Genomic DNA, 26,257 nt, shown 5'->3' on the forward strand with positions numbered 1-26,257 from the left:
GCTATTGGGTACTTTATTAATTTTTTTTTTTTTTTTTTTTTTTAATTGGCAAAAATCCATTGCAAAATTAAATATATAGTGTGTGTGTGTGTGTGTGTGTGGCTTTTAGTTCTGGATAGAACAAGAGTGGCTAAGACCCTTGTGAGTGCGTGGTGTGTTTTTTTTTTTTTTTTTTTTTTTTTTAAATCACTGGCTGTGTGGTCAGGGAGATTTCCCTTCATATCCTGTCTTGGGTGTTCCCATGGGAAGATTTTTCCTCGCCTCCCATTTAATGTAGCGACTCAGAAATTTCGGATTTTCTTTACTTTCTGTAATATAAATTTCAATTGAGGTTTAAAGTGAATTTTCACTGCACATTTGGATGCTGACTGTATGAAGGTAAAAAAGACAAAATTTGTTGTGTGTATATAAAGTGATTTCCTATGATAGTTGGCGCCATCTAGTGGTCATAAAGCAATATTTTTGTTGAAATCTCTAATTTAGAAAGAATACTGCATTATCGCCACTAGATGGAGTTTGAGGATTGGCGCCAACAGTTTTTTGATAAATAGACTTGTTGTCTTGAGTGGAGCTTTTAAATTGCAGTAGCTCAAAAAGATGAAAGAATAAGGGCTCTTTCACACGGGAGGACAGTTCAGGTCCGCCTGCTAGTTTTTTAGGTGTACCTGAACGGGCGCTCAGTGCTCCTCTATGGAGCCACTTATGTCAGCGGTGACATGCCCCACTGACATCCGACCCGCTCCGATCCGCCAAAGTGTGACGGAGGAAAAACCTACTTTTCCATCCGTCTGGCGGGTCGGGTGAACACGTACAGACGGTCCGTGTTTATCCGATTTCCCCCCCCCATAGGGGAGAGCGGAAAAAAGACAGGGCGGTCCCTGCACAGTGTGCGGGAACCGCCCTGTCATCCGCCAGCTCATCGGTGATCAACGGAGCGATCCCCGCTGATACTGATTCGCCCCATGTGAAAGGGGCCTAACTGTGTAGTCCAATGGATGTAGTTTATCATTTGGTTGTCATTGTGACCATTTCATATATAATATTTAGGTAATGATAGGAAACTGATGCAGAAATGTAATACACAAGGCGCATATTGGCATTTGTGGTGTAAAATTAAAATCTGCGTGTTGGCTTCTTTAAACTGGATTCCCCTTATTTATTCCAAGTTCACATTAGATAAAACTAATCATCGTGTAGTTTATGAAACTGCAGTATATTATTTTTTTGGGATAAAGGAAATGTTTAAAACTTTTGACATTTTTTAGTGCTGTTTGGTCCTCTTTGGGGATACAGGATGTCGCTGAGACAGAAGATGAGGAAAGATCTGCACTATGGCGGGGGGGGATACTTTAATTAAAAATAGGTGTTTGATGTTTGTGTCTCTTTTGAAGATATACACTTGACTTGCTCTACTACCGACAGTTGGACACAGGTGGTAGTAAAAACTTTAATGAAGATCTTCTCCTTTTTCCATGCTATCAAAAACCAAATTTTTGCCTGGATTTGACTTTAACAGCCACTGGTAAAAATACACACAGATGGCAATAGCAGTATGTTATCTTGTACACAGACATGTTCTTTTTGGATGATGAAGTAAATTTATTTTAAAGTAGCATTCCAGTCAAATACTAACTGACTAAACCAGATCCCACCCCAGATCCCCATTCTTGGCCTATTCTAACTACTCTGTAAAGAAAATATATTTATACTTGCCTATTTGAAGCTGCTCCGGGCCGATCCAATGATCGGGTTCCAGCGCCGGCTTTAGTGTAGAGGAGGGACAGCCGACAGGGGCTGCCCCATAGTAAGCCTATGGGTGACGTCACCGCCTAAGCTCTGCCTCTCCTCTACACTGGAGTGATCATGATGCTTAGACCAAAAACGCCCTCAGAATAGGTAAGTATAGATCTCTTTCCTTTACAGGGTAGTTTGTATAGGGCTTACAATGGGGTTTGGGAGCAGGTGTAATTATAGTTAGGATTTGACAATTTCTACTTTTAGGTTGTGTTTTATAAATTGTTGTGCATAAATATTCTATTTTTGTTCCATGTTATGTTGGTTGTGTTTTGTATTTGTTTTTTTTATGTTTTTCTATTTCATTATAGTTAACAGTATAGTTGTTCACACTTTATTGTACATGAAGTTGTGGTGTTTTTTTTTTCTTTTGGGGGTGGGGCGGTGATTAAAAAAACAAAACAAAAGGCAAAGATGAAAATATTCAGGGCACCTTCTGGGTTCTTTTCATTGCCAGAGCTCTTGAAGGAAACTGTTTTATTCCTACAGCAGTTCCTGGCTCATCTGCGTCCTGCTTTAGGCTGAGGGCACAATCTCCTTTTAGATCTACCAACAGCTATGTAGCACCAGGGTCTGTCCAATTGGATTGATTGAAATTGTTGGAACAGTTTAAGAATGCCCTTATTGTACATAGGTTTTGGCTAGGGTTGTCCCGATACCGATACTAGTATCGGTATCGGGACCGATACCAAGCATTTGCCTGAGTACTTGTACTCGGGCAAATGCTCCCGATGCTTCACCCGATACTTGTCCTGTGTCCTCCTCCAGCCCCCCTCCCTTTTTATGCAGTCTCTCAACCTCTGTGCCCCCCGCCGCTGTTTCCTTCTCCCTCTGTGCCCCCCGCCGCTGTTTCCTTCTCCCTCCTGTCCCCCGCCGCTGTTTCCTTCTCCCTCCTGTCCCCCCTGCTGTTTCCTTCTCTCCCCCGTGACCCCCGATGTTTCCTTCTCTCCCCTGTGCCCCCCCGCGGTTTCCTTCTCTCCCCCGTGCGTCCTGTTGTTTCCTTCTCTCCCCCGTGCGTCCCGATGTTTCCTTCTCTCCCCCCGTGCGTCCCCCGCTGTTTCCGTCTCTCCCCTGTGCCCCCCCCGGAACTGTCAGGATGGAGAGCGGCGGTAGGAGCCGGTAAACCCGGCTCCTTACTGTTCCGAATGGACAGAGTCAGCGATGACTCTGTCCATTCACAGAACTGAATCATCGTAACCTGTTGATTACAATGTTTCAGTTTATGAATGAAGAGAAGACGCTGTCTTCTCTGCATTCATTTTCAGCGCAGCTGATGCTGCTGAGAAAGGGACAGGGGAATCTGTATCCCTAGTCCCTTTCTCTGTCTCAAAGGGGAGATGTCAGAGGTCTGTTAAGACCCCTGATATCTCACCAAAGCCCCCCCAACAGGGTTGATTAAAAAATAAAATAAAAATTGCAATAAATAAAAAAATAAATAAAAAAAAATGTAAATGGTAATAAAAAATTCAAAAACACACTGACAATCCACTACCCCCCCTCTAAAAAAATAAAAAATAAAACGCCACTGTAAAAAATAAAAATAAAATAAAAAAAAGTAAAAAAAAAACAAACAAAAGAAAAAAACGCCACTGTCACATCACATAAAAAAAAAAAAGTATCGGTATTCGGTATCGGCGAGTACTTGAAAAAAAGTATCGGTACTTGTACTCGGTCCTAAAAAAGTGGTATCGGGACAACCCTAGTTTTGGCTGAACGTCCACTTTAATTTACCACATCTATCTAATGCTAAACCTACTCTCGGCCACATTCGAAACATTATCTATCCTTGTAAAGAAACAAATTGCTATACTTGCCTTTTGTGAAGCCGATCCGGATCCAGCCCGGTTTCCAGAAGCAACTGCTGTGTAGAAAGAGGCAGCCGACAACGGCTGGGAAGTTATGTCACCTATAGACTTACTATGGAGCTTCGTTGTCACTCCTACATACTGAAGCTGCCACTGACCACTCAGCATGGGACTGAAGCGGATGCAGAAAAGAGAAGTCTAGCTTTTTTTTTTTTCTCTTTTCAGGGCTAGAAAGATTAGGTTTAAAATTTGGCTTGGAGTAGGTTTAGAGTTTTTGGCTGAACTTCCACTTAACAGATGATAGTACATGCATTGTATGGTCAGATGTTAAAGGGGTTGTAAAGGTTTGTTTTTTATTTTCTAAATAGGTTCCTTTAAGCTAGTGCATTGTTGGTTCACTTACCTTTTCCTTCCATTTCTCTTCTAAATGTTTTTTTCTTTGTCTGAATTTCTCACTGCCTGTTCCTCCTCAGTAAGCTGTTCTAAATGACTTTCCACCACTGGGATGATGGTGGAAAGCTTACTGAGGAGAAACGGGAAGTGAGAAATTCAAACAAAGAAAGACAACATTTAGAAGGGAAATTGAAGGAAAAGGTAAGTGAACCAACAATGCTCTAGCTTAAAGGAACCAATTTAGAAAATAAAAGACGAACCTTTACAACCCCTTTAACCCTAAGGCTAGCCATACATTTTAAGATTTCTTACGCTCTGCCCCATAGGCTGAACAAGAGAAATTCAGAGATTTTACCATCCATCTTAAACATTGGTGGAGAAATCTTACCCTTCTGGCTTCTGTATAGCTTCAGAATACCCCAACATCTGATTGGCTGCTGTCACTGTTCTGCCAAGAATTTTTTATTTTACCTTTTTGTCCTCCTTCAATTTTCAACTTGTTGAGCTGGGTGGTGCCAGCCATGTATGATCCGCATTAGAGGTAACTGGCTAAGCTAGCCTTGACTGATTACAGAAATTCATAGCAGTAGCAAGGAGGCCATGCTAATGTACTGGCCAGTTATAGGATGCTTGGGTGTGCATCAAGCCACTAGTGACTATTCAGACCTAAAATATTGTTTTTGGGTTTATTTAAAACCACTGGTAGAAAAACTTTAAAACAGTCGGCCATTTATGTCACTCTTCTGCAGCTTTAAATCCCATGTCCAGCCAAAATGTTTACAGTCATTTTGAAGAAGGGATGGTTAACTGCTTACCAGTATGTGCAACACAATGGAATTGTAGCATTGCATGAGCATCCGCCATACAAATACAGGACTGTTGGTCACTGGAGCATTTACTGTGAATCTGCCAATCGATTGTGGAAAAATTGTAGGCAATTGATTGTGCGACTATAAAAATTACCTGTGTATCTCTAGCCTTAGTGAATTGCTTCTTCCATGTTTGCACCATCACAAAAAAAAAATATGGCATTAAAGAAATAAAGGTTACCGATGACCAAACATGTGCCTCTAGTCTGTGTGATTTCTGTAGTGTTCTGCATTTTCCCATCATTGGGCCTAATTTCACAAAGCTGTTTCTGTATCATCCATTGAGAGACACAGGAACAGTATATTGTCACGGGTTTTGTAGTGCCACCTTCGGGTAGAATAAACATTAGGTCAGCTGTATGCGTTTTCCCTGCAGTCACGTTTTGCATGGGCACAGCCGCCTACTCTTTAGAATGGGCTGCTGTACATGTGGGAAGCGCAGGGAAATGGTCTCTGAGCCTTTTCTAAAACTTCAGCCACTCAAAAACGGCATGCTGCTGTCCACATACGAGTAACAGCACAGGAGTTGTGTGGGTGCCATTAAGAATTAATAACTTCCTGACGCCTCTGCAGTGTATTTTTTACCGCAGGTGCGGGAACACGTGCGTTTTTTTTTTTATTATTTTTTTGTTCGTTTTTTTTTATTTTATTTTTTTTGTTCGTTTTTTTACATACAGTCCCTCACACACAGATGTGAACCTGGTCTAAGGCAGCCTTTACAACCTTTTTATATTGGAGGAAACTTTGAAAACATTTTAAGATTTTGGGGAACCCTTTAAATTTTCTCATCTACAGCTCATTGTAATGAAATTTGAGTTGTAGATATATCCACATACAGTATTTATTGTAATAGCAAGGGTTAATGAAACAAAGGAGAATTGCATGCTGTCTGAATCAGTCACAAAACACTATATATATATATATATATATATATATATATATATATATACACACATACCGTGTTTCCCCATAAATAAGACCGGGTCTTATATTAATTCTGGCTACAAAAAACACACACGGGCTTATTTTCAGGGGATGTATTATTTATTTATGGTATGTACAAAAAAGTTTCTCCCCCTGTCAGCTCTGGAGGCAGCATTGTGAAATTCTGTAATCCCAAAAATAAACCTTTGTTTAAAGACCTCATAAAATGATGTAATCCGTTCTGTAAAAAGATAATATGTGTAGTGTGTCTCCTTGTGTAACATTATTGTGGAAAATACCTTATTTACAGTGCTGCTTGCTGCTCACGTGACCCGCTGGAGCTCTTCTTTCCTACTCCAAATACTGCAGAGGGAGGGGCCAAGATCCCCAATGACGTCAGCCCCACTCTGAGTACTGCAGTGGGTAGGGGCTTAATAAAGTTTTATTGGGAAAAAAAAAACAGCTGACATCAGCCGGGAGGAGAGGAAAAGATCTCCGGCGGGTCACGTGAGCGCCCAGCAGTGCTGTAACTAAGGTATTTTCCACAATAAAGTTACAAAAGGGAGACACACTGCACATTATATAATCTTTTTACAGAACGGATTACAAGGACTTTAACTAGGGCTTATTTTTGGGGTAGGGCTTATATTGCAGCCATGCCAGAAACTCACACTAGGTCTTATTTTCGGGGTAGGGCTTATTTTCAGATAAACAGGGTATATATATATATATATATATATATATAAAAAATTAAATTTATTTATTTTTTTCTTCGTTGGTGTTCTGTGGAGACACTAACCTTTCATTGGTGTGTGTGTGTGTGTTGTGTTTTTTTTTTTTGAAAGAATTTGGCTCATGTATGGAGGCATGAGGTTGCCAACATCTCTGTATCAATTGAAAAAGATGAATACCTCTAAGTGAGGTGAGATTTTTCGGGCAACCAAAAACATATTGTGACAACTAGGTCATAAAAATATATAAATTTTAATACATTAATTTACAGCATAAACATTTCATAATGACAACATTATTTTTAAAAAAAAATGAAAGATTTCAGGGTAGAGAAAATTGTTACTGCTAGAGGATCACCACACACCCCAGGACTAGGCTAAGGGTATAGGTGATCATTTATCCGACGCGTTTCAGATGTTTCAGTAAATACATCTTTCTTCAGGGAGCAGAAAGCAGTAAAAGTTTTTCCTAAAACAAAAGAAGAATATATAATAACATACATATAAGATATATACCTGTGACCAAAGATTTGTTTTATGACATTTGCAGCATGTAGAAAGAAGGGGAGAAATGGAGAGCTCAATATGTGAAAGGAAATGGAACTCACCCCTTTCCGGACATAGAGCGCCTAGATCATCCCCATGGAGTTTGTGTATGAACCGCAATCAGGGCGACCAAACCAGATGATATGCTTAATGTCCATAACGATCCCCCAATCCAGAGGACTCCATAACCATGGGGGGGTGGAGTAACATAAGTCTCCACAAAGGAGTCAGCAGTCATAGAACAATAAGAGATGTAATGGCTGGGGAGAGATTTGGGTAGATATGTACAGGGAGAATATTAGATTCTTCACTAAAAAGTGAGACCAAAAATAGAAACAAATCCCTAAGGTGTACTTACCACTCCCAGTGCATCAGCTTAAATAAGGGTGAACAACCATTCCAGTCATAGAGACCAAACTTGACCAGAAGCCAAAATAACCTCCAACTCCAACAGGAGAGGGGAGGAAAGTGAATGCTGACAGGAACCCCCCCCTGACTTCCCTTTATACTTACTTTAAGGCTGAAAGACCTCAGGTGTGAATAATCCACTCACTCCAGCGATATAACAGCTGTTCCTTGAATGGGGTAATTAATTATGGGAGCAGCAGTGGATAGACATTAGAGCTAAACTAGCGTGATTCCTATCCTCCATGTTTGGCGTGCAAGCAGCGCGCCCACTACTGACGTCAGCGTCAGGTGGCCGAGCTCTGATCAATAGGGGCACGACACCGTGGCCATCCTGCTGGTGACGCGCATCCTGCGCGTCACACAGCACATGACACACGGCGTCTGGTGTGGTCACAGAGTCCCAGAAAGTCATGTGACAGCGGCGCACCCAATCAGGTGCACGAGATGTCAGATGACTGGACACAATACACATATTGGAGCCACCCACTATGCGCGTCACAACGACGCGAATGAAGTGCGCTCAGCAACCGGACAGGGGAAACTAAAGGGGTGTCCGCACAGAAGGAGCGGAAATTGCTGCCCAATCCAAAGAGCCGAATAGTCCATGGATTTAAATGGCAGCAATAAAATTACAGTTTTGGGACATAATTGGACCAGCGGACCAGGGGGAATAGAGGATAGATAAAATGGGTGTGTTTTTTTTTTTAACTTCATTAAATTGTTGCAAAGTGACCTTTTTCATTCTGTTCTATTCACTGCAGCATCATTGTGTCACAATCCACCGTGATGGGGGGGAAAAAAGGTACTGAATGCTGCATGTACCTGGTTTCTATGCAATATGGAAACCAGAAGAAGTTGGTGTTTTAGGGTTGTGTGTTTTTTTAAAGCCAAATTGCAGGGAATAAAATGTTGTGGCGTGTTTTTGTTTTTACTTTAGACTGGTCCAGCGTAGATTTACGTTTTAGAGTCCATTATAAAATGTGTTGTATTCTATTTACAGGATACAAGGCATTATGCGATTGGACAATGGGAGATGATGGTTGGATGAACAGGACTGCCCCTTGTCCATTCACAAAATACTTTGTATTATGTGAATAAAATATAATATGTTTTAATAAAGATTAGAGGGGAGAGCACACAACCACTACACCCACACTGAAGTAGACTGCAATGTTATCACACAAGGGGGGGGAAGAAAGTGATAATATTTTTTAAAAGCACCCCCTGTCATTCGGGGCCCACACATACATGCAAACATGTATGTAAGGTTCCCTTGTAAACAGAGATTGTGGACCACATATTGGGTTTTGCTGCACACACTGGAGTGAGAGAAATAATTCTAGGTCCTTCATGCATGTTGAATAGGCACAAAAAATTCTTCCAGGAGGCATCTGGCAATGATGCTCAGCATTACTAACAGTGTGGGGTGGGCAGAGCCTGATGGGGAACTCTGAGACATTAGTACCTCATCAGGTCTGCCTCCCTTGTGATTGATAAAGGGTGGGAGGGGGTAGATTCCGTAGCTGTTAGATCGCCAAATACCCTCTGCTGTCCACTGTCGATCACAAGGATCACAGACCTGATGGCAAACACTCTCATTTTTCCACCCACTGCCGAAGTTCAGCCATGTGTATCATTGGCAGTGACCACCAATGTAGGTGTTGAAAAGCGCTGGATAGCCGCACTCTGAATATTTACCTTTATTCAAAGTTTAAAATCAAGGGTAGGTACAGACTAGCTGCACTGTCGCTGACATGTTTCATACCAGGCATGGTGCTTAGTCATAGCTAAAATGCTGATTATACATACAGATGTGTGTGTGTGTGTGTGTGTATATATATATATATATATATATATATATATATATATATATATATATATATATATATACACACACACCCAAGTAATTAGACAAATGGACAACACATGTATGCCTTAAGTAACAATGTAGGTGTTATTATTACGAAAACTGACACCAATGCAAGAGGTTAACATTGTGTAAACTGGCATCAATGCTATGGGTATAATTTTGCAAACTGGCATCAGTGCTGGGGGTTTTTGTTTATTTTCATAGTGTAATCCAGAACCAATGCTGGGGAGTTATTAATGTGTAAACTGGTACCAATGCTGCGGTTATTTTTATATAGGTTCAAGAAAGGAAGGGTAACACCCTGGAAGCTGCACGTCTATGGTGTCCTACTGCAATGAATGGAGTGGCAACCTCAGTCCGGACTTTATTTTTTTACATAAACTGGCACCAGTGCTGGATGTCATTATCACAGAAACTGGCATCAATACTGGTGGTTATTAATGTGGGGCGTTTTTTATTGTGTAACCTGGCATCAATGCTGGAGTCATTATTACAGAAATTGGTACCAATGCTGGGCGGTTATTGTGTAAACTGGCACCAATACTGATGTTTTATATATATATATATATATATATATATATATATATATATATATATATATATATATATAAAAAAAAGTGCTGGGGTTCATTATCACAGAAACTGGCACCAATGCTGGGGTTATATATATATATATATTTTTTTTTTTTTACATACACTGGCACCATAAATGGCATCTATGCTGGGGGTTATTATTGTGTAAACTGGCACTAATGCTGAGGGTTATTGTTGCATAAACTGGCACAAATGCTGGGAGTTATCATTTTAGTCACTGTCACCAAAGTTGGGTGTTTTTTTTTTTTTTTTTTTTGCTGGAACTGTCATGAAAGCTGGGGGGCTGCAGTTTGCCATTTTTGCCCTGGGCATCAGATGTCCTTGTACTGGTTCCAGGACAGGGTCATCTGCTACCAGGGTGAAGATGCCTAACTGCCCGTCCCCCGATGTGGGTACCCCTGATTGTCATCTGCAGCTGGGATTTATGATATTTTGATACTAGCACTATAGTGCTTCTTCTGCTATCATATCTCCCTAAGTATACAACAATGGCCTTGCCTCTGGAGACATCACTGCTCCTCTTGTCAGGTGTGGCAGCCCGCATGGTGACTTTGGAGTGCAACTTTGGATGGGAATTGTCTTTCTGAAAAGTCGGACCCACTGTTGCATACAAAACATTCAGGCATGACTTTCATGCAACTTTTGAGGGTTAACGTTGAAGTCTATGGTCCTCAAGTTGCATGAAAGTTTGACCAGGGTAGTACATGAACGACTTTGAAGTCGCTGCAGCTTCAAATTGCACATATATGAATGATTATCATTGGAAAACATGGGATGCCGATGTTATTGTCCAAAGTCGCACAAGTGTGGATGGAAAGGGTGAGGCTATGTTCACAGCTTCGTTTAGTGTGCTCTAAACACACTTCATACAGAGCACCTGCCCTCCTACCATTATCAGCCCTACTTTGGGGGTAATACAGTGCCTTGGAAAAAGTATTCACACCCCTTGAAATTTTCCACATTTTGTCATGTTACAACCAAAAATGTAAATGTGTTTTATTGGGATTTTATGTTATAGACCAACACAAAGTGGCACATCATTGTGAAGTGGATGGAAAATTATAAATAGTAGGATTGTCCCGATACCGATACTTCACCCGATACCTGTGATGGGAGTGAGAGCTACAACAGGAAGTCACTCCTCCTGCCCCCGGCATATTCTCTTCCCTGCCAGGCGGAATGAGCTCTGCCCGACAGATGCCTTCTAGTGCCGGCCCCGCCGTGACATCACTCGGGAGGTGGAATAGAAGAGGAGAAGAACGTGCTGCGGGGGAACAGTATGCATGTGAGTAAACCTGCCAGATGATCTGTTCACACACACACATACACTGTCTGCATAGTGCGAGGAGCCCAAGAGCAGCTCTGCCCCCCCAGCTTGACTCTCACACTTCCCTCCTTGGCTCCTGGGTCCCGCTGGCAAGACATAAATGATGTCTTAAAGAGGGCAGGGCCCGCTGTTATAAGGGGGGGAGGCAGGGGGCTCTCTGATCTCTGGAAGTCTATAAGGAAGGGGGGGGGCTTTGAGCTAATGGGGGGGTCTCTAAGAGGGCGGACTGCTGATATAATGTGTGGTAACCAACCATTAGATCAGCAGCACCCCCGTTGGAGACCCCCATTAGCTCAGAGCGCCCCCCCCCCTTATCAGTGCCGCCTATCTGTGCCCATCATTGCTGCCTATGAGTGTTGCACATCAGCGCAGCCTTCTAAGTGAAACTTCATCAGTGCCACCTATCAGTGCCATCCTTCAGCGTGTGCCACCTATCAGTGTCAGCCATCAGAGCGTGCCACCTATCAGTGCCACCTTTCAGAGCATGCCATCTTTCAGCACTAGCCATCCTCGCGTGCCACCTATCAGTGCTGCATAATCAGTGCCACTGCTAGCCATCAGTCCCAGCCATCAGTCAGTGCCACCTTTTAGTGCCCATCAGCCAGTGCCCTCTATCAGTGCGTCACATGACATAAAAAAAATAGTATTGGTAATCGGTATCGGCGAGTACTTAAAAAAAAGTATCGGTACTTGTACTCGGTCTTAAAAAAGTGGTATCGGGACAACCCTAATTGTCACGGATTGTCACTTGCCACATGGGGAGCTGACAGAGAAAATGGGGGGTCTGGCAGAGAGAAGAGGGGGTCTGCCAGACCCCCCCCCTCCTGTCTGCCAGACCCCTTCTTCTCTCTGCCAGACCTCCCCCCTCCTGTCTGCCAGACCCCCTCTTCTCTCTGCCAGACCCCCCATCTTCTCTGTCAGCTCCCCATGTGGCAAGTGACAATCCGCAACATGTGGCAGGTGACTTGGCAAGTGACAATCTACATCTGGTGACAGGCGACATGGCAAGTGACACGCTGAATCTGGTGACGGGATGGCTGGCAAGTGACATGCTGAATCTGGTGGCAGTTGACGGTGGCATGTGACACGCTGAATCTGGTGACGGTGGCAAGTGACACGCTGTAAAGTAGAAATTTTGTACTTTCATTCTTGGGAGCAGGTGCGTAAATTGGGGCAGGCTTGTAGGGGCCCCAGAGCATTACTTTGCCCAGGGGCCCATGATTCTATTAAGATGGCCCTGCAGGTAGGTGAAGTCAGTGTATGTCAGGTAGGTCCATGTATGTCGGGTAGGTGAGGTCTATGTATGTCAGCAGGTAGGTCCATGTATGTCAGGTAGGTGAGGTCAGTGTATGTCAGGTAGGTGAGGTCTATGTATGTCAGCAGGTAGGTCCATGTATGTCAGGTAGGTGAGGTCAGTGTATGTCAGGTAGGTGAGGTCAGTGTATGTCAGGTAGGTGAGGTCTGTGTATGTCAGGTAGGTCCTTGTATGTCAGGTAGGTGAAGTCAGTGTGTCAGGTAGGTCCATGTATGTCAGGTAGGTGAGGTCAGTGTATGTCAGGTAGGTCCATGTATGTCAGGTAGGTGAGGTCAGTGTATGTTAGGTAGGTGAAGTCAGTGTATGTCAGGTAGGTCCATGTATGTCAGGTAGGTGAAGTCAGTGTATGTCAGGTAGGTGAGGTCAGTGTATGTCAGGTAGGTCCATGTATGTCAGGTAGCCCATCCAATCTCACCCCACCATACCCCATCCCATCTCATTCCATCCCATAATAAATAGTGGACACATAGTCTTATAGATACAACCGACCCTTTGAGGGCAACCATACTGCTAATGCGGCCCCCGATGAATTTGAGTTTGCCACCCCTGCTTTATGGTAACTCTGAAGGAGCTGCTGAGATCCACATTTTAGGTTGGAGAATCTGTCCACAGGACAACTATTAGTCACACACTCCACAAATCTGACCTTTATGGAAGAGTGGCAAGAAGAAAGACATTGGTGAAAGAAAGCCATAAGAATTCCTGTTTGCAGTTTGCATGTGGGGGGACACAGTAAACATGTGGAAGAAGGTGCTCTGGTCAGATGAGACCAAAATGTAACTTTTTGGCCTAAAAGCAAAACGCTACGTGTGGTGGAAAACTAACACGACACATCACCCTGAACACACCATCCCCACTGTGAAACATGGTGGTGGTAGCATCATGTTGTGGGGATGCTTTTCTTCAGAAGGGACAGGGAAGCTGGTCAGAGTTGATGGAAAGAACAATGTTAGAAGAAAACCTTTTAGTCTGCAAAAGACTGGGGCAAAGATTCACCTTCCGGCAGGACAACGACCCTAAACGTACAGCCAGAGCTACAATGGAATGGTAAACTTTCGAGCAAAGCATATTCATGTGTTAGAATGGCCCAGTCAAAGTCCAGACCTAAATCCAATTGAGAATCTGTGGCAAGACTTGAAAATTGCTGGTCACATAAAATCCCAATAAAATACATTTATGACAAAATGTGGGACATTTCAAGGGGTATGAATACTTTTTGGAAGCACTGTATATTTGAATGAAAGTTTCAGTGTGTGGAGTTGTAGCTGGGATAAGGGAAGATGTGTGGAGGGGTGAAGTGGTTAATGCAGACGATAGAAGTGAGCTCTCACCATGACTCGGAGGTTCTCCCAGGTCAGGGAGGTCCTCCTGTCTCCTCCAGCTCCTACTCAGGGTGTGGAGTTGTAGCCGGGATAAGGGAAGGTGTATGGAGGGGTAGAAGTGAGCTCTCACCATGACTCGGAGGTTCTCCCAGGTCAGGGAGGTCCTCCTGTCTCCTCAGTGTGTGGAGTTGTAGGGATAAGGGAAGATGTGTGGAGGGGTGAAGTGGTTAACATGGAAGTGAGCTCTCACCATGACTCGGAGGTTCTCCCAGGTCAGGGAGGTCCTCCTGTCTCCTCAGTGTGTGGAGTTGTAGGGATAAGGGAAGATGTGTGGAGGGGTGAAGTGGTTAACATGGAAGTGAGCTCTCACCATGACTCGGAGGTTCTCCCAGGTCAGGGAGGTCCTCCTGTCTCCTCAGTGTGTGGAGTTGTAGGGATAAGGGAAGATGTGTGGAGGGGTGAAGTGGTTAACATGGAAGTGAGCTCTCACCATGACTCGGAGGTTCTCCCAGGTCAGGGAGGTCCTCCTGTCTCCTCAGTGTGTGGAGTTGTAGGGATAAGGGAAGATGTGTGGAGGGGTGAAGTGGTTAACATGGAAGTGAGCTCTCACCATGACTCGGAGGTTATCCCAGGTCAGGGAGGTCCTCCTGTCTCCTCAGTGTGTGGAGTTGTAGGGATAAGGGAAGATGTGTGGAGGGGTGAAGTGGTTAACATGGAAGTGAGCTCTCACCATGACTCGGAGGTTCTCCCAGGTCAGGGAGGTCCTCCTGTCTCCTCAGTGTGTGGAGTTGTAGGGATAAGGGAAGATGTGTGGAGGGGTGAAGTGGTTAACATGGAAGTGAGCTCTCACCATGACTCGGAGGTTCTCCCAGGTCAGGGAGGTCCTCCTGTCTCCTCAGTGTGTGGAGTTGTAGGGATAAGGGAAGATGTGTGGAGGGGTGAAGTGGTTAACATGGAAGTGAGCTCTCACCATGACTCGGAGGTTCTCCCAGGTCAGGGAGGTCCTCCTGTCTCCTCAGTGTGTGGAGTTGTAGGGATAAGGGAAGATGTGTGGAGGGGTGAAGTGGTTAACATGGAAGTGAGCTCTCACCATGACTCGGAGGTTCTCCCAGGTCAGGGAGGTCCTCCTGTCTCCTCAGTGTGTGGAGTTGTAGGGATAAGGGAAGATGTGTGGAGGGGTGAAGTGGTTAACATGGAAGTGAGCTCTCACCATGACTCGGAGGTTCTCCCAGGTCAGGGAGGTCCTCCTGTCTCCTCAGTGTGTGGAGTTGTAGGGATAAGGGAAGATGTGTGGAGGGGTGAAGTGGTTAACATGGAAGTGAGCTCTCACCATGACTCGGAGGTTCTCCCAGGTCAGGGAGGTCCTCCTGTCTCCTCAGTGTGTGGAGTTGTAGGGATAAGGGAAGATGTGTGGAGGGGTGAAGTGGTTAACATGGAAGTGAGCTCTCACCATGACTCGGAGGTTCTCCCAGGTCAGGGAGGTCCTCCTGTCTCCTCAGTGTGTGGAGTTGTAGGGATAAGGGAAGATGTGTGGAGGGGTGAAGTGGTTAACATGGAAGTGAGCTCTCACCATGACTCGGAGGTTCTCCCAGGTCAGGGAGGTCCTCCTGTCTCCTCAGTGTGACTAAGCAGAGTCTCCCTCCTCCCCCATTCCTGACACCCAGCACATGGACTTCCGCGTTATGGCATTCAATGTCCCGAGCCGAGGCCTCCGTACAGCAGCGCTTCTACTACACATCCCGTCCCCGGGGAGCAGGCACCTCATCCGGCCACTGTACACCGCCATATCATCACCCCGCACCTTCACTACACTCCGCACCGATCACTACCCGGGGGCCCGCTGTCACCCATCACACCTCCGCAGGACCGTTACCATGTCCGCTGCCCTGGACTCCGGGAGTCACCCGAAGAGGCGGCCGCACTGCTCCTTTGATTATGTGGTTATCGGGGGAGGCTCCGGAGGACTGGCCAGTGCCCGGAGGGCGGCGGAGCTGGGGGCCAGGGCGGCTGTGGTGGAGAGCAGCAAGCTGGGGGGCACCTGTGTGAGTATGAGGGCTACTGGGGATGGGCACCTGTGTGGGTATGAGGGCTACTGGGGGTTGGGCACCTGTGTGGGTATGAGGGCTACTGGGGATGGGCACCTGTGTGGGTATGAGGGCTACTGGGGGTTGGGCACCTGTGTGAGTATTAACCCCCCCCCCCCCCCCCAGGTCTCTGAAAGTGCATTCACAGATCCATTAACCAGTGTGATAGGGCAGTTGATGTAAGGGAGCACTCTGTTGGGGGCAGTGGATGCAAGGGAGGGGGCACGCTGATGGGGCAGTGGATGCAAGGGGGGGCACGCGGATGGGGGCAGTAGATGCAAGGGGGGGCATTCTAATGGGGGCAGTGGATGCAAGGGGGGGCATGCTGATGGGGGCAGTGGGTGCAATGGGGGGGCATTCTAATGGGGGCAGTGGATGCAAGGGGGGGCATGCTGATGGGGGCAGTGGATGCAAGGGGGGGGGGCATTCTAATGGGGGGAGTGGATGGAAGGGGGGCACTCTGATGTGGGCAGTGGATGCACTCTGATGGCACCAATTGATGTAGGGGGTACTCTGATGGTGACAATTGATGTAAGGGGGGTACTCTGATGGTGACAATTGATGTAGGGGGGCAGTCTGATGGTGACAATTGATGTAGGGGGGCAGTCTGATGGTGACAATTGATGTAGGGGGGGTACTCTGATGGTGACAATTGATGTAGGGGGGGTACTCTGATGGTGACAATTGATGTAGGGGGGGTACTCTGATGGTGACAATTGATGTAGGGGGGTACTCTGGTGACAATTGATGTAGGGGGGGTACTCTGATGGTGACAATTGATGTTAGGGGGGTACTCTGATGGTGACAATTGATGTAGGGGGGGTACTCTGATGGTGACAATTGATGTAGGGGGGCAGTCTGATGGTGACAATTGATGTAGGGGGGGTACTCTGATGGTGACAATTGATGTAGGGGGGGTACTCTGATGGTGACAATTGATGTAGGGGGGTACTCTGATGGTGACAATTGATGTAGGGGGGGTACTCTGATGGTGACAATTGATGTTAGGGGGGTACTCTGATGGTGACAATTGATGTAGGGGGGGTACTCTGATGGTGACAATTGATGTTAGGGGGGTACTCTGATGGTGACAATTGATGTAGGGGGGGACTCTGATGGTGACAATTGATGTAGGGGGGGACTCTGATGGTGACAATTGATGTAGGGGGGGACTCTGATGGTGACAATTGATGTAGGGGGGACTCTGATGGTGACAATTGATGTAGGGGGGGACTCTGATGGTGACAATTGATGTAGGGGGGGACTCTGATGGTGACAATTGATGTAGGGGAGGTACTCTGATGGTGACAATTGATGTAGGGGAGGTACTCTGATGGTGACAATTGATGTAGGGGAGGTACTCTGATGGTGACAATTGATGTAGGGGAGGTACTCTGATGGTGACAATTGATGTAGGGGGGCAGTCTGATGGTGACAATTGATGTAGGGGAGGTACTCTGATGGTGACAATTGATGTAGGGGAGGTACTCTGATGGTGACAATTGATGTAGGGGAGGTACTCTGATGGTGACAATTGATGTAGGGGAGGTACTCTGATGGTGACAATTGATGTAGGGGGGGTACTCTGATGGTGACAATTGATGTAGGGGGGGTACTCTGATGGTGACAATTGATGTAGGGGGGCACTCTGATGGTGACAATTGATGTAGGGGGGTACTCTGATGGTGACAATTGATGTAGGGGGGGACTCTGATGGTGACAATTGATGTAGGGGGGGACTCTGATGGTGACAATTGATGTAGGGGGGACTCTGATGGTGACAATTGATGTAGGGGGGGACTCTGATGGTGACAATTGATGTAGGGGGGGACTCTGATGGTGACAATTGATGTAGGGGGGGACTCTGATGGTGACAATTGATGTAGGGGAGGTACTCTGATGGTGACAATTGATGTAGGGGAGGTACTCTGATGGTGACAATTGATGTAGGGGAGGTACTCTGATGGTGACAATTGATGTAGGGGAGGTACTCTGATGGTGACAATTGATGTAGGGGGGGTACTCTGATGGTGACAATTGATGTAGGGGGGCACTCTGATGGTGACAATTGATGTAGGGGGGTACTCTGATGGTGACAATTGATGTAGGGGGGGACTCTGATGGTGACAATTGATGTAGGGGGGGACTCTGATGGTGACAATTGATGTAGGGGGGACTCTGATGGTGACAATTGATGTAGGGGGGGACTCTGATGGTGACAATTGATGTAGGGGGGGACTCTGATGGTGACAATTGATGTAGGGGGGACTCTGATGGTGACAATTGATGTAGGGGGGGACTCTGATGGTGACAATTGATGTAGGGGGGGACTCTGATGGTGACAATTGATGTAGGGGAGGTACTCTGATGGTGACAATTGATGTAGGGGAGGTACTCTGATGGTGACAATTGATGTAGGGGAGGTACTCTGATGGTGACAATTGATGTAGGGGGGGACTCTGATGGTGACAATTGATGTAGGGGGGACTCTGATGGTGACAATTGATGTAGGGGGGACTCTGATGGTGACAATTGATGTAGGGGGGGACTCTGATGGTGACAATTGATGTAGGGGGGGACTCTGATGGTGACAATTGATGTAGGGGAGGTACTCTGATGGTGACAATTGATGTAGGGGAGGTACTCTGATGGTGACAATTGATGTAGGGGAGGTACTCTGATGGTGACAATTGATGTAGGGGAGGTACTCTGATGGTGACAATTGATGTAGGGGGGGTACTCTGATGGTGACAATTGATGTAGGGGGGGTACTCTGATGGTGACAATTGATGTAGGGGAGGTACTCTGATGGTGACAATTGATGTAGGGGGGGTACTCTGATGGTGACAATTGATGTAGGGGGGGACTCTGATGGTGACAATTGATGTAGGGGAGGTACTCTGATGGTGACAATTGATGTAGGGGAGGTACTCTGATGGTGACAATTGATGTAGGGGAGGTACTCTGATGGTGACAATTGATGTAGGGGAGGTACTCTGATGGTGACAATTGATGTAGGGGGGGTACTCTGATGGTGACAATTGATGTAGGGGGGGTACTCTGATGGTGACAATTTGATGTAAGGGGCACATATTCTTGTATACCTAATAACCAGCCTCATACTGGCGTTCCCTGTGCATTCCTGCACCCCTCTGCACTGCCAGACATTACTTCCAGGTCGTGAATTTGTGGTACAGAAGGGTGTGAACAGGGAATACCAGCCCCCTGCATCTCTATCATACTGTGACAGACACACAGGGTTGACATTATGACCAATTACTTTTATCCTGCACCCCCAGGTCAGTGTTGCCAACGTACCAGATTGAAATTTACTGGCACGACACCTGAAATTTACTGGCACAGCCACGTTTTTACTGGCATTTCACAAAAGTTACTAAATTACATTTTTAGGTGCAAATTTCAGTATTTAGGCTACAAACAAGTACGCTAGGCAAATAGCAATGTGATTTAAGGTAAAAAAAAACATATTTTTGTTATTTTCGATATAATAAGGGCAAATTATTTAGTCGCATCGCCCCCTGCCTCCATCCCCCTCTGCGGTGCCACCGCAGCCACCATCACCCCCTGCCTCCAATCTCCATGCGCAGTTCCAAACCAAACCGATCTCGGCTATTTTTACTGGCACATTCCCGCAACCACGGACACTTACGAACGAGGGAAAAAGTGCCCATTTTTACGAACTGCCTGTAAAAATCCGGACGGTTGACAACACTGCCCCAGATCCTGATAGGCAGGAATCGCCTCTGTCCTGGAGGACAATACAAGTAAGGGAGTGTCTGGATACCAGTCTACCCTTGTATACACACAGCCGTGTGCCAGGAAATGCCTCAATCGTTTGGCACAGTGACCGCTTCTTGGCAGGATAACTGAGGCAGGTTCAGGCTAGTACTGTAACACCAATAAAAATATATAAATCCGTGCAGCGCAAAAAGTCCACGCATCACAAGTGAAAGTGACACCCAGTGGTATAACCAAATCTTCAAATATTATTATAAATATTAGTACTGTAACACACCGGAGGTCGTCTCCGGTTACATAGAGGTAGACCAGTGATGGCAAACCTTGGCACCCCAGATGTTTTGGAACTACATTTCCCATAATGCTCAGGCACTCTGCAGTGTAGTGGAGCATCATGGGAAATGTAGTTCCAAAACATCTGTAGTGTCAAGGTTCGCCATCACCGACGTAGACAAACACAGCAAGAAATGATCACATGGCACAGATTGCAGGCCATTCAGTAGTAAATAATTTTTGGAGAATAAAGATGGTGTTTAGTGTTACTTTAAGTCTGTGATTGTACACAGTGGGAGTCTGTCAGCAGGTCCCGGCCATAAATCAATGATTTACAGCCGGGACCTGGTGATTGGCTGTATCCAATCTCAGCCCAGAACCCTGTATTGACAATTTAACCACTTACCCCCCGGACCATATTGCTGCCCAAAGACCAGAGTACTTTTTGCGATTCGGGACTGCGTCGCTTTAACAGACAATTGCGCGGTTGTGCGACGTGGCTCCCAAACAAAATTGGCGTCCTTTTTTCCCCACAAATAGAGCTTTCTTTTGGTGGTATTTGATCACCTCTGCGGTTTTTATTTTTTGCGCTATAAACAAAAATAGAGCGACAATTTTGAAAAAAATTCAATATTTTTTACTTTTTGCTATAATAAATATCCCCCAAAAACATATCTAAACATTTTTTTTTCCTCAGTTTAGGCCGATACATATTCTTCTACCTATTTTTGGTAAAAAAAATCTCAATAATCGTTTATCGGTTGGTTTGCGCAAAATTTATAGCGTTTACAAAATAGGGGATAGTTTTATTGCATTTTTATTTTTTTTACTACTTATGGCGGCGATCAGCGATTTTTTTTTCGTGACTGCAACATTATGGCGGACACTTCGGACAATTTTGACACATTTTTGGGACCATTGTCATTTTCACAGCAAAAAATGCATTTAAATTGCATTGTTTATTGTGAAAATGACAGTTGCAGTTTGGGAGTTAAACACAGGGGGCGCTGTAACATTTAGGGTTCAGTGTGTGTGTGTTTACAACTGTAGGGGGGTGTGGCTGTAGGACTGACATCATAGATCGGATCTCCCCTATAAAGGGGATCACCCGATCGATGCGCCGCCACAGTGAAGCACGGGGAAGCCGTGTTTACATACGGCTCTCCCCGTTCTTCAGCTCCGGGGAGCGATCGCGACGGAGCGGCTATAAACTAATAGCCGCGCCGTCGTCCCGGATCGCTCCCCGAGGCTTGCCGACCGCCGCATGTACTGGGGGGGGGGGGGTCCCGATCGGACCCCCCACCCACGTCAAGCAGAGGACGTACAGGTACGTTGATGTGCCTGTCCGTGCCATTCTGCTGACGTATATTTACATGAGGAGGTCGGCAAGTGGTTAAACAGGACCACAAACAGTTTGGTAGTAAAAAAGTATTCAAAATTGTATTGCACATTGATAAAATATAACAATATGAACATGGGGATATACGCAACAAACACAAATATTGGCAACAGAAATGGAAACCAGCTGCAAGGAAAAGCCCAGAGCTTTTGTCAGAAGCATAAAACCGGCTCTACCTTACAACCTCTTTAAAGGGGTTATAAAGGTACATTTTTTTCCCTAAATAGCTTCCTTTAGCTTAGTGCAGTCCTCCTTCACTTACCTCATCCTTCCATTTTGCTTTTAAATGTCCTTATTTCTTGTGAGAAATCCTCACTTCCTGTTCTTCTGTCTGTAACTCCACACAGTAATGCAAGGTTTTCTCCCTGGTGTGGAGTGTCGTGCTCGCCCCCTCCCTTGGACTACAGGAGAGTCAGGACGCCCACTAACACACAGCTCCTTTCTCCATCTGCAACATAGAGAGCGTCCTGACTCTCCTTAGTCCAAGGGAGGGGGCGAGCACGACACTCCACACCAGGGAGAAAGCCTTGCATTACTGTGTGGAGTTACAGACAGAAGAACAGGAAGTGAGGATTTCTCAGAAGAAATAAGGACATTTAATAGCAAAATAGAAGGGTGAGGTAAGTGAAGGAGGACTGCACTGAGGTAAAGGAAGCTATTTAGGGAAAAAATTGTACCTTTACAACCCCTTTTAAGTTATAGCAAAGTGAAGAGTTTATTCAACTGGTTGGTATCATGGCCTTGTCTTAAACATGGCTAACTTTCATTTTTGCCTTCTTTTCTTTTTTTGTTTTAGGTCAATGTTGGCTGTGTTCCGAAAAAGGTAAACCTATATATTTGTATGTATTCCTGCACACATTGGGCTATTGCTGTCTTATGCAAGTTCAGATTAGCAATATAGACAGGTGCTTTTGTTATTTCAGACCAGCAAGATAGATGGGCCCTTTATAAGATATCCATGTCCCTTATAAGTTCAGGCTAGCTTTATAACTAGGCCTATTAGAAGTTCAAGCCAGATTCATAGCTAGGCCTCTTATAAGTCCAGGATAGCTAGGCTCCTTATTAATTCAGGTCAGCAAGATAGTCGGGCCTCTTATTAATTTAGCAACTGGCCCTGATTTCGAGGGAATGTCCCTCTGTCCCTCTTTCCTTCTCATTTGTCCCTCCATTTCTGATCTATATAGTAGATAAAATGCACTTTTTATCTATCAAAAAGTGTTTCCCAGTGCTAAACCTTTCATCAAATTTCTAAATTGCTGCATTTGTACATTTTAAAAGCCAATATGAAGGAAAATAAGCAGTAAAAAAAGTCCTTGTGGGTTTAATTAACCTTCTTTATTTTTTTTTTTAATTCTTGGTTAATTCTTTTAAGGGGGTGTGGCAGGGGGCGTGTCCTATTTCAACCTACATTTGTTAGTAGGTGTCCCTCATTCCCATCTCAAAATGTTGTGAGGTATGATTCAGGCCAGCAAGATAGCTATGCTATAATTTGAGGCCAGCAAGCATTCTAGGATCAATCTGAGCTGGATCAAGTTAACCTAAAGTTTATTTCTTAAAGTGGAGGTACTAAAAACAAGTATATACCATTCAATCCAGCATACTGCCGACATGTACAGTATGCTGTTTTTTTTTTTTTTTCGGTTTACATACCGTAGTATAGGTATATTTCCCCCCCCCCGGCTTCCGGGTAGTGAATCCCAAAGGAGTGGGCATTCCTATTCAGAGACTAAGTGATTGGAGTATGACAAAAGCTTTCCCCCCCGGCGCATAATGCGCGTCACCAGTTTCCGAAAGAAGCCGAACTACGAGTCGGCTCTATACGGCGCCTGCGCACCGACGTTCGGCTTTTTTCTGAAACTGGTGACGCGCCTTTTGCGCCAGGGGGGAAGCTTTTGTCATACGTCAATCACTTAGTCTCTGAATAGGAACGCCCACTCCAGCGGGATTTACTATCCGGAAGCCAGGGGGGAATATACCTATACTACGGTATGTAAACCGAAAAGAAAAAAAGAAGCATACTGTACATGTCGGCAGTATGCTGGATTGAATGGTATATACTTGTTCTTAGGGTGAGCCGCCGCTTTAAACCTGAGAGGAAACCACTGAGAACACATGAAGACTCCAAGCAGATTGTGGCAGTTGGTACTAAGCTGCAATTCTTCACTATTATCTCAATTTCCTATTTCACAAGTAATGCTAATTTAAGTTGTTGAAATAATCTTGTGGTCTTTTGGTGTTTAACAGCTCAAGCTCAGCCCTAGAAAAGAATGCTTGAGGTGTGTGTGTGTGTGTTTATATAGTATATATATAATATAGTATATATGTGGCAATTTTTTGTGCAGCTTTGTGTTAATACATCTAATGCTAAGTGCAGCAATGGACGGTTCGAATCTTGGCCAGCTCAGCAGGAACCGGCAGGCTGAATGTGCCAAGTTGATTGATCGATCAACTTGGGTACAACCAGCCTGCCAGATTTTACTTGCGATTATCACTAGCGGCTGATAGAGCCGCTAGCAATAATTACTGTATGTCTTGGCAGGAGAGATTCCCCTGTCGGCACTGTCTGTGTTGATGGGGGAATCATGCGAATTATTTTCCTGCAACCAGCGGTTGTAGGAAATAAATTTGCACTGTATATGGCCTGCCTAACTCTGGTCATATCCACCACTGTGCTATAACAACGGTCCAGTAAAATATATAGAGGATCATGTGACTGCTTAAAGAAAACCTATACTGAGAGAACATGTAGGCTGATAGTCATGCTAATCCAATGGCTTCAATATTTTCTGGCCTAGAGCAAAAATAAAGATCAGTTTTCTGACTATACTCCAGAATTCTAATTTACATTCTTATTCAGGTCAGTGATGGAGGAAAGCACTGACGTTAGTTTTTCAATCTGCAAATATTTTTTATATAGAGCAGTGACAGTTTAGTACATATGTGTAACGGTCAGGGGTTAACACCGTTCACGATCTTCCATTCCACCAACCCAAGACAGCTTGTCCGACAAGCCAGCAGACACGATCCATAAGAATTCCCTCAGACAGACGATACTTACGCTCTGTTTTCTGAGTCAAACGAATGAATACTTTTAATGGTACCTTATATACAGTACAAACATTTTACAGTAATCAAAGGAACAAAGACACCCTCCACCCACACATCACACAATGGGGCTTCAATCGCATTCTTTTAGATAATGACATTAAGAGGAGTTGGTTATGCCCCAGACGTTCGGACTCCGACAATAAGCGATTCACCTGCATAATACACATTGCTATGTCAGACGTTTTGGCACCGGTCAAGCATAATTAACATGACTTAATTACTACAGTTGACAAGTACATTCCACACACAAAACAGTATTCACATTACACAATGGAATGTCTAGGAGCAGACTCAATTAACGCCTCAAAAGCATGTGTCCCCACATAAATGAATACTGTCCTATTGACCTGGTGGGGTCAGAATAGCCAACTTGTAATATCTCAAGATATCCTGCAATATATGAATTATCATTAATGTCCCATCTCATGTAATCCGAGATATCAGTTCTCAGTCACCCTATGCCCAAAAAGGGACTCCCGTTACAATATGTATCCTTTAAACCTTTTCCAAAATTGCTCTGTGGTGTGTCGCATTCATGTGAATGGGCGCCTCTAAAAACTATTTCCATTGTCATTCTGTGCAACTTTGCATCTACAATTGCACTAGTGGGAACAGAGCCTTAGAGACGTTTGCGTTGGCCGTGAACTTTGATGTTATACATCACACCACTGTTTGGTCTGGTGTGATGCCTTGTTCAGAACGGCCTGAATTTTCATGGCATTGATTCAGCAATGTGCTTAAAGTGGTTGTAAACCTCAGACATTAAATATGCACAAAGCATATCTCTTTATACCAGTGATTGAGAACCCTGGCACCCCAGATGTTTTGGAACTACATTTCCCATTATGCTCATGCACTCTGCAGTGGAGTGGAGCATCATGGGAAATGTAGTCCAAAACATCTGGGGTGCCAAGGTTCGCAATCACTGCTCTATACTGTGTACTCATCTCAATCTAGAGCACTACGTGTTGTTTCTGTCTGCTGCTCTGTTCTTTTGCTATCAGCATGAATCACTTCTGCCAAGTTTTCCTAACGCCATGAAAAATGGTGACAGGGCAAGGAGCTCCAGCAGACTGACAGCCTCACATCTGTTCTTATGTGGAAGCATGGGGCGTCTCTTCCCTCTAATCAGCTCTCAGAGCTCTTCTTCCAATGTATCATTTCAACTGTCCGCCCCCCTTTCTGACAGCTTTATAAATTCTGTACTTTGAATGGATGTAGAGAAGAGAGGACTATAAACGGGTACAACTTATGCAGAGGAATTTAGTTTCATCTTTGTGTATCACCTGAGGTCAGTCACTTCAATTGGTATATGTGAGGATCCATGCTGATTTGATAGTGTCATGTAGATCCTGCTGGTTTACCTATTTTATATTAACAAGCCAGTGTTCCTAATATATATCGGTCTCTAAGTATACTTCTGCAATAAACCTTTTGAAACCCAAAAAATTCTAATTATTTTTCTGTTATGTGTGCCCCATAGATCATCAATTTTAGTATTCGTTTATAATTAACAAATTGCCCAGACAATAATAGTAAGTCCTACTAAGAATATTGTGCCTAACCAACAGATAATGTGGAATGCTGCCATTCACTCAGAGTACATACATGATCATGAAGACTATGGATTTCAGGTTTCCGATCCAAAATTTACCTGGAAGTAAGTATGTGATATTGGCAATATGCATAGAATGATGATTAAAAGTGCCTCTAATCTGCTTTGAGTGTTAAATGGT

General features: G+C 44.7%; 1 protein-coding gene across 1 annotated transcript in view; it reads left to right on the top strand.

Annotated features, from left to right (window-relative positions):
• Nucleotides 1-15,511: 15,511 nt before the first annotated feature.
• The window catches only part of GSR (glutathione-disulfide reductase), a 51,040-nt gene continuing 40,294 nt past the window's right edge, over nt 15,512-26,257 (top strand). Inside the window, exons 1-3 of the mRNA XM_040324479.1 lie at nt 15,512-15,940; nt 22,210-22,236; nt 26,093-26,181. Of these exons, the coding sequence (XP_040180413.1) occupies nt 15,566-15,940; nt 22,210-22,236; nt 26,093-26,181 (491 nt within the window). The 5' untranslated portion in view covers nt 15,512-15,565. The remainder of the gene's footprint in view (nt 15,941-22,209; nt 22,237-26,092; nt 26,182-26,257) is intronic.

The sequence above is a fragment of the Rana temporaria genome, chromosome 1 (assembly GCF_905171775.1).
Source record: "Rana temporaria chromosome 1, aRanTem1.1, whole genome shotgun sequence".
Taxonomy (NCBI): Eukaryota; Metazoa; Chordata; class Amphibia; order Anura; family Ranidae; genus Rana; species Rana temporaria.